The following is a 9,906-nucleotide window of genomic DNA, read 5'->3' as shown; positions in this document are numbered from 1 at the left end:
CTATCGGGTTGATGGTCTATAACAACGTATACCTGGTGTAGGTCTATAAGAACGTCTGTATGGTTTAGGTCTATAACATATCTGTACCGTCCATGGGATCCTGAGGCTTGCTAGTGAAGCGTTGGTCTCTCTGCTTGTCTCTGTCGGATGGCTGGTAGCAGGGCTGGCCTTCCTCTGCTGTTTCTTTAACAGATACACGGCCAACAGGCGACTCAGGTTAAACCTCCTTCTGTCTTTGTCCATGTCAGGGTTCCCTGCCAGCTAGGCTCTTTATCCCACACCCTGGCCTCCCTCTATCGCCCCTGCATGCTGTCTATCTCAGTGCCTCCATCGCTGCTGCGTGTGGCCCTACTGGGGCCTTGCTGTTTGACTTCAGCAGGAAGGAGAGGTGGGCAGGAAGGAAGAACCGCACTGTCTGTAGAACCACAAGACTGAGGTGTGAACCCGAGAGAGTGGCAAAATGAGAGGGAGAGAGAGACCGACAGAGAGACAGAGAGAGAGACGCAGAGAGAGAGATCACTTTTTCCTGTGTTTCATTCACTGCAATGACTAGTTGAATACTGTGTGTATGCATGTTTGTACGGTATGTATATGCATATGTGTGCATGTATGTATGTATAATGTAGGAGCTTGTTTGTGCTTATAGATGTTTGCTTGTGCGTTTCATTTCTGTTGTGCAGTTTGGTCCCCTCTGTAGACTGGATATCTGTGTTTGTTAATAATTTCTAATGTTGTCCCTTCACTGTGGACCGCTTTGGAAATATTGTTTAACTCATGCCAATAAATCATACTGAATTGAATTTAGAGAACCAGAGAGAGAGATTGAGACATTGATTTATAACAGCCTTTATAGTGCAATCGAAACTGCAGGATACCAGCCATTTATACCACCATGGACATTACTGAAATCCCTTGATAAAGCTGATACAAGACATGAAACAAATGAGTAGCTCACTGGATAAGTGCACCAACCATGTAGGCAGTCTCCAGCCCTGGCACTTTGCTGCCTATCTTCCCCTCTCTCTCTCTCTCTCTCTCTCTCTCTCTCTCTCTCTCTCTCTCTCTCTCTCTCTCTCTCCCTGCCTTTCCTGTCACACATCACTTACAAACTGTCCAATGAAGCATGGAAAATGCCAGAAAATATAAGACCCGAGACGATAAAGAAGACATGAGACAAATGAATCAAATAACCCTGGTTACAAATGAAGCACTGGTGGCCGTGAGCGTCTCCTCCTCCGCCAGCAGGAAGGTTTAACAGCCTGTATTGGCAAACCATCAATGCACCACCTTGCCATTACCGCAGCAACACTGACTTGGATTTACTGCCCCTGTTCCTGAGAACCTTGTCTTCCAGATCGGTAGTATTTCCTGACTAACCAAATTATTTAGGTAGAACCAGAGAGGGAGAGAGAGAGAGACATACACAGGGTGGGGAAGAGAGGGAGACAGAGAGATGGTTATAGAGGGAGAGGAAAGGAAGGGCGGAGGGAGGGGAGCGATCCTACCTTCTCTATCCCGGACAGGTGAGAGAAGACCTAGGGGGTGAAGTGACCTTGATAAGACTACAGTCCTCTTGTGCTGGACACTCAATCACACACATTATCAGAAGACGTTTTATTGGTCTCACAGTATGACACACACACACACACACACACAAACACACACACACTCAGGGAGCAGCCTGGAGGGCAGCCAGGAGCAGGGGGCAGCCACATCAGCGGCACCCCCAGGACCCACTATCCAGAGGAGTCCAAGCCCAGACCTGTCTCACTCTAACAACGCAGACCAGTCTCACTCTAACAAACCAAAACCTGTCTCACCCTAACAAACCCAGACATGTCTCACTCTAACAGCTAAGACCTGTCTCACCCTAACAAACCCAAACCTGTCTCACCCTAACAAACCCAGACATGTCTCACCCTAACAAACCCAGACCTGTCTCGCACACTAACAGGAGACCAAGCGTGGTTTTGCAAGAAACAGGAAGACGGCTTTCAACAGAGTCGACAGGATGTAGCTATTCCTTCCCAGCATTCACTTCCTCTTTCTCTGGAGACCACAGAGAGACTGATGTCACCATACACTCCTCAAGAAAATGATAAAATACTGAAAGCCTAACTTATAATACTCTGGTCTGGTCTGTCTAAGATTGTAACCACAAATCCGTCTAGAACATGACAAACCTTGACCCCCTTGCATCTCCTCTCTACAGACCTAGAGTCTAGTATGAGTTCTGGTGCTATCAGCTCTCGACAGAACAAGAGTCTAGTATGAGTTCTGGTGCAATTGGACCTGAGTTACTGAGTTATAAATCAATAGGGAAATCCCTTTCTATACCATCAACACACACACACACACACACACACACACACACACACACACTTACACACAAACACACACTTGCCTCTGCAGAATGATGTTTGGTGCGGAAAATGAGCCTCCACATTTCTCTGCGTGCAGCTTCCCATGTCCCTGACCCAAACTGATGAAGCAGTGCAGACTCAGTAAGATAATTACGTCACACACACACACGTGTGAAATAAGGAAATACAAAGGAGTGTCTAAATGACCGACCAGGGGAAAATCCCAATGTATTTAATACGAATCCGGAAACGTAACCTCTTACTGAGACACCCTGGCGGTGAAACCAACATACACAAACTCAAACACAAACTATCATTAAATGTGTTGTTATGTGAGAAAAGCGAGAATCCAAAGACAGAGGAGAAGGAGGAGAGGAGTAGGAGGAGGAGAGGAGAAGGAGGAGAAGAGTAGGAGGAGAGGAGTAGGAAGAGGAAAGGAGAAGGAGAAGGAGGAGAGGAAAGGAGAAGGAGGAGGAGAGGAGTAGGAGGAGGAAAGGAGAAGGAGGAGGAGGAGAGGAAAGGAGAAGGAGGAGGAGAGGAGTAGGAGGAGGAAAGGAGAAGGAGGAGGAGAGGAGAAGGAGGAGAGGAGTAGGAGGAGGAAAGGAGAAGGAGAAGGAGGAGAGGAAAGGAGAAGGAGGAGGAGAGGAGTAGGAGGAGGAAAGGAGAAGGAGGAGGATAGGAGAAGGAGGAGAGGAGTAGGAGGAGGAAAGGAGAAGGAGAAGGAGGAGAGGAGTAGGAAGAGGAAAGGAGAAGGAGGAGGAGAGGAGTAGGAGGAGGAAAGGAGAAGGAGGAGGAGAGGAGAAGGAGGAGAGGAGTAGGAGGAGGAAAGGAGAAGGAGGAGGAGAGGAGAAGGAGGAGGAAAGGAGAAGGAGGAGAGGAGTAGGTGAAGAGGAGGACCAAAGAAGGAGGTGCCTGAGGGACAGTGTGCTGCTGGCTGGTGTTGCTAGGCAGCAGAGGGGGGAGACTTGAAGTAGAGATGCTAGTCTCAACTCGACACACAGGGTGATGTGCGTTCTCTTCCAGCACGGTATCTCTTTTACTTCATGTCGGGAATAACACACACATACCACACACAAACTACATTCATTTGGGCAGTGGGTTCCTGAGAATTTGACCATTTATGTTTGAAGTAAAGTCCTAACATAAACTTTGAAACAGGACAGAAGATTCTAAAGAAGCAGAGGATTCCAGTGCTGTTCGGTGCAGTAGTATCCAGCAGTGACCACGAGAGGGCAGTGCAGTTAAACTAGTGCTGCGCTCCACAGAGGGCAGGAGGAGAGCAGCTATTACCAAGTATGGACATGTTCTTCACCCCAGCTGTGGAGGGTAGATACCATCCAAGATACAGTGAAGAAGAGGACAGGAGAGGAAGTGAGGAAAGGACAGGGAGTGAGGACAGGAAGTGAGGAAAGGACAGGAAGAGAGGACAGTAAGTGAGGAAAGGACAGGAAGTGAGGACAGGACTCCCCTGAGTAGCCGGTCAACAGCATCGGTACACCCTCTGCCTACTGGACCCTGCAACATAGTAGTACCTATCCGTTTACTGTCTAAAGTCACGAGCAGTTGCTATCCGTGTTGTGCTTTATGACGCACAGTAAAAATTAACTTGGAAATGGATAATGAATGTATGTTTTACTTTATAGAAGTAAATGTAAAAACAGTCAGGTACACATCTCAGCCCGAACCCCAGCTTATTTGCATAACACTTGATGTTCAACCTGAGACTATCATGATAAGGCTGTGTAGTTATGGACTGTCTATACTTCCATACACTACTATCCATTTCCTGCTTAAAGTTGCTAACATTAGCTATTGTGCTGCTGCTAAAAGTCAGGAAGCCTGTCCACACACAGGAAACAAATTCATCCTGGAAGATCAAAGTTCTCTGCTTATAACCGGATTCAACCTTTCCTGCCAAAGCACTAGTGGGGGCCGGCTGGAATACCTCCCCCCCGTCCCCATGCACACAAACACTCTGTGGACATGGTGCAAACCTGCGCATAAGGTTAGCATCAGACCATGTCTAAATTAACAAGAAATTATTCAAAGAGAGAGGGGAGGAGGGAAAGGAGTGAGAAAAAGGCAGGAGGAGAAGGAGGAACTCTCTACAATGCGAGTAAATCCCTCCCATATGCGACCAAATTTCAGGCTGGGCAACCAAAAAGTTTCTTTAATTAGCCCTAAAGGCAGGAAAAGAAAGAGAGAAGTAGGGATGGGGTGTACAAAGAGTAAATATTGACCACACACACCTAATCGTGGTCTAAGACCCGCCTGACCCTGCCCAGAGACATGACATTTGAATGAGTATGAGGTAGGAATGTGAGCAACAGGTGGTGTGTGTGTATATGTGTATATGTGTGTGTGTGTGTGTGAGAGAGAGAGAGAGAGAGACAGTATTACTTTTTATTGTAGCACAAAGAAGTCAATGATCTTGAGGGAGAGCGGCTGTAACTATGACAACAGAGCACTCCGGTGTAATATGGATGAATTAATTGATAGATGGATGGATATATATGTCAATGGATGTATATATGGATGTTTGAATATATGGATGAAGGGATGATATAAATGATGCACACACGGGCCATGGCGGAGGGGGGTCCTAGCTGGGATCATGGGCTACTGATCCAGGTTAGTTAGCGTTAAAGGGCTTCAGAGTGGTCCAGTTATGACTCACAACTCGGACTGCTGCTAGAGGAGCAGGCAATTGGATTACAATCCCTGTGTGTGTGATTGTGTGTATGTATGTGTGTGTGTGTGTATGTGTGTGTGTGTGTGTTTGTGCCATCTTATCTACTAGTCCCAGTGGTATCTTTCTGCCTCCTTGCATGTTTGATTGTTTGTCTGCCTGCCTGCCTGTAGGTCTGTCTGCCTGCCTGCCTGTACGTCTGCCTGCCTGCCTGCCTGTAGGTCTGTCTGCCTGCCTGCCTGTACGTCTGCCTGCCTGCCTGCCTGTAGGTCTGTCTGCCTGCCTGCCTGTACGTCTGCCTGCCTGCCTGCCTGTAGGTCTGCCTGCCTGCCTGCCTGCCTGCCTGTACGTCTGTCTGTCTGCCTGCCTGCCTGCCTGCAGGTCTGTCTGCCTGCCTGCCTGTAGGTCTGTAGGTCTGTCTGCCTGCCTGCCTAGTAGGTCTGTCTGTCTATCTGCCTGCCTGCCTGCCTGTAGGTCTGGCTGCCTGCCTGCCTGTAGGTCTGTCTGCCTGCCTGCCTGCCTGCCTGAGGTCTGTCTGTCTGTAGGTCTGTCTGCCTGCCTGCCTAGTAGGTCTGTCTGTCTGTCTGCCTGCCTGCCTGTAAGTCTGTCTGTCAGCCTGCCTGAGGTCTGTCTGTTGGCCTACCTGTAGGTCTATCTGTCTACCTGCCAGCCAACTGCCCACTTGTCTGTCTGCTTGCTTGCTTGCTTGCTTGCTTGCTTGCCTGTCTGTCTGTATGTCTGTCTGTCAGCCTGTCGGTCTTGCCTTTCTGTCTGCCTGCCTGAAGGAAATGATCAAGAGGTAAAGTTGTTCTCAAGAGGTGAAGTTGTTCTGAAATACTGCCAGAAGGCCACAGTCAAGGACGTTGTGCTGAGCTTAGCCAATCATTACAAAGGCTTTATCTCTGCTGCAGCACACTGATGAATTACACTGCAGAGATGGAGGGAAGTAGACAGAATGAGGAGAGAGAATGGTGAAGAGAGAAAGAGGGAACAGCAAGAGAGAGAGTGTGTGCGTGTGTGTGCGTGTGTGTGTTCGTGTGTGTGTGTGTAAGAAAGCAGGGTGGTAGAGAAGAGGTCATCTTCAAGCTCCATAGCTTTTTCTCATTTTCTGCTAGCATCTGATAGGCTGTGAGACCTCTGTTGCTTGGTTGTGAATGGTCCAGCCTTAAACTGTGATTGTTGATTGTGCTGTGGAGACGACCTTTGACCTTCCACTGAAGCTGCAGCTACTATTTCGTGTGTGTATCTACGTGAAAGAGAAAGTCAGGAAGATGGAGAGAAAGAGAGAGCGGGAAAGGAAGAGGAAAAGAGAGGAATATATATATATATATATATACACTGTATATATGGAAAGATAATGTGTTTTGTGTCTATGTATGTGTAAATATAAGTGTGTGAATTTGTGAGTGTGTGTGTGACTGTGTGTGTGTAAATGTGAGTGTCATATTTTTAAGTGTGACTGTGAGTGTGTGTGTATGTATCATGAGCCGAGGGACCTGCTGTTAAACATATATCAAACATAAGATAACGGCTTTGCCAGGAAAGGAGCTGTTGCCATGCCTACACAATGCATGGATGGTCAAGGACAAACACACACACACACAAACACACACAGACTGAGGGAATGTAGCTTGAATCATTACAGATCAGAATCTTGAGTTAGTCTATTCCTACGACAGGGTCAGATAGCCAATCACATCACCTTCCCTCTGCCTCCACAACAGAGCACTATACTGGCTCTGAACCCATCTGTATACAAACACACAAGCGCACACACGCGCACACGCTCACATTAGGACTGAACAAAGACTCAACATAGAAGGAACCACGGGGTATAAGTGGCACTCTACACACACATTCTCCACACACACACATCAAAAGCCTGCTCGTATTCCCTCCCTCCCTCCATAACCGACCGACCGACCATGATGGCAGGTGAGTATGGAGTGTCTTTCAGGAAGATAGTTACACTCCTACAGTCTGGAACAGCTGAGCTGGAAGATGCCAGCAAACTCAGTCCCTTAAGTGTGTGTGGGTGTGTATGTTCTGTATGTGTGTGTGTGAGTGTGTGTGTGTGTATGTCATGCCCCATCAGTAGCAGACTGATTTGATCAAACTCTTCCCTGAATGAGACCTTTTCCACAAAAATAATAGGCATGAATAATTCAATTATGAGCTTGTTACAGCCTTTGTCTGGCTGTAAGTGAGTGTGTGTATGTGTGCCTGGCTGTGAATGTGTATGCATGAGTGTGTGAGTGTGTGTGTTGCCTTGTTTTACCATCCTTGTAGGGACCAGAAATGTTCTTGGTATTTGCATGGGGTTTTAGGGTTCAAATGAGTGTTTGGGTTAGTATAATGATCACTAACAACGTCTGACAACGGTGTATGTCAGGTGGAGTATAAATTGCATGTACTGTGCACACCATCAGTGCAACCTACACAGGTGTGTGCAACACCTGTGTCCATTTGGAATCTATGTAAAATGCTGCCGTGCGTTCAGAGGTTGGTTATGATTTCGAGGTTGTAAATAGGCGCTAGTGAGGCTTTATCATATAGTTTGGTGGCACGGATTAACCCCCCATATGTGTCTGGGTGTGTGTGTGTGTGTGTGTGAGTGTGTGTGTGTGTGTGAGTGTGTGTGTGTGTGTGAGTGTGTGTGTGTGTGTGTGAGTGTGTGTGTGCCAACTACCTTGACAGCAGGTGTGTCTCCGTCCTCAGTCGTGCTCTGCCCATTCTGTAAGGAAACAAACAAAGGCACAGCATTAGTCCCACTAAGAGTGTGTGTGGGTGTGTGTGTGTGGACTTTAGTCATTAGTATAACTACACACACACATGCTACTTCACGTGGTAAAACCACACACTACTTCTCTTCCAGAGTTGGCTTTTGCCCTACTGTGTGTTACCACGAGACGCAGAAACAAGTTCAGTACTGAAGTGTTCCTATCATGGTTTCATTTCTGGAGGATAGAGAAAACACCTGTTCTACCTGCACCTTTCACTGAAGCCTGTCATTCATTAACATGAATGAGTGAGCATTCATGCCAAAGCCATGTAACATTGAACAAAACATATTAATTATGATGCACTTACATTTGAATAACAATGACGTATAAATACAATTAACTTACAATTAATTAATTAAGGAAAACAAATGTAATGATTGTTTCAAAGTGAAAGTTAGGGTTAAGTCACATATGTACATAAGATGATGGCAGGTTGCTACCAGTGGCGGCTGTTGGTCTTTCAAATAGGGGAAGCTCATTTTCGGCCTACAGGGCTATACAAAAAAAATTGATTTGATTTGATAGTTTCGAAGCACAGAAAAAAAATGGGTCAAAGTAGCAACATTGAAGTCCATATATACGCTGGGCCCTGCCACAATATGTAGCTGATTCTGAATTAACTTTTCTTCGAGATGAACGCGTTCTAACGCATTTAAAATGTTAACACAATGGTAAATATTTGACGATAATTCTTTTACATTTTAGGGTAAGCGGAGCTTCCCTTGCAGTCTTACAGATATTCGCCACTGGTTGCTACATAGTCCTCTCCTCTCTATTCAATCCTCCCCCCTCTTCCTTCCTCTCCAATCCTCTCCCCTCACTTCTCTCTCCTCCTCCCCATCGTTGCTAGTGTCGCTGCAAAGACAAGTGGCCAGTGGCTGAATTACAAGTGTATGGGTGCTGTATTGTCTGTCTTTGTGTGTGTGTGTGTGTGTGTGTGTATGTGTGTGTGTGTGTCTATGTTTTAGCATGTGTGTCTGTCTGTGTGTTTAAGCATCTCTGTAACGGTGTGTTTTTAGAGTCTGTGTGTGTTTTAAGAATTGTGTGTGCGTGCGTGTTTCAGGAGCTGATTGTGGATGAAGCAGCTCCACTGGTTTCTCCCTCATTAGCCCTGCATGGCTGATCCAAGTGTCCCAGTTTAACATGCTCCATCCCCTGGGGTCCCTCAATGAGCACAGACACACACACACGCACAGACCCACTCATGTGCAGACACTTAGACACACATACACGCACTCACACTTACACATGCATGCACACTCAAAAACGCACACACATGCGCACACACAAACACGCACACCTATGCGCACACACAAACACGCACACTGGCACAGTCGCACATCCATGCAAGCACACGAACACACATTCGTAAATACATAATTTAATGCTGACACACTAAAGATGTGTCTGAGGATAGATGCATAATTTATAGTAAAGTAAACAATGTGAAGGAATCCACGGTGGATGGTGTGTGTGTGTTTGTGTGTGTGTGTGTTAAACACATAAGTCAAATATTAAAGCTACAATTAAGACAACACAGCCCTGTATCCAGGCAACCTAGGCCCTCTAGGAACACAATGAATTCCACATCTTATTCCAACACTCTCTCCCATCTCTCCTCTTCTACTTGTCTCACCTGTCTCTCATCTTCACTTGTCTTCCTTCTTCAACCTGTCTCCCCTCTTCATCTGTCTCTCCTCTTCTACCTGTCTCACATGTCTGCCCTCTTTTACCTGTCCCTCCTCTTCACCTGTCTCTCTTATTCAACTTGTCTCTCTTCTTCAACTTGTCTTACCTGTCTCCCCTCCTCTACTTGTCTCTCCTCTTCACCTGCCTCTTCTCTTCTATATGTCTAAATCTATTTGGCTTGTTAGAGGCTGGGGGGTAGTGTAGGTAGTCAGCCTGGGGTTGTCTGAGGGGGTAGTAGCATGAGGATGTAGTAGTCAGGAATCCAGAGGAAAGCTGTAGGTTGTGTTATTACACGTCTCTCAAGAGTGAATCACATCTACCTCCCTCCCCCACCTCTTAACCTCCACCTCTATCTCCCTCCCTCTCTTCCTCTCTCTCCCTC

General features: G+C 46.7%; 1 protein-coding gene across 1 annotated transcript in view; it reads right to left on the bottom strand.

The window, feature by feature from the left end:
- Nucleotides 1-512, bottom strand: part of LOC124464228 (ribosomal protein S6 kinase alpha-1-like) — an 11,576-nt gene extending 11,064 nt beyond the window's left edge. The window contains 1 exon segment of the mRNA XM_047016205.1: nucleotides 88-512. Within this exon segment, the coding sequence (XP_046872161.1) occupies nucleotides 88-243 (156 nt within the window). The 5' untranslated portion in view covers nucleotides 244-512.
- Nucleotides 513-9,906: the final 9,394 nt, after the last annotated feature.

This window comes from Hypomesus transpacificus, chromosome 3 (assembly GCF_021917145.1).
Source record: "Hypomesus transpacificus isolate Combined female chromosome 3, fHypTra1, whole genome shotgun sequence".
Lineage (NCBI taxonomy): Eukaryota > Metazoa > Chordata > Actinopteri > Osmeriformes > Osmeridae > Hypomesus > Hypomesus transpacificus.
This window is presented reverse-complemented; position numbering and strand designations above follow the sequence as displayed.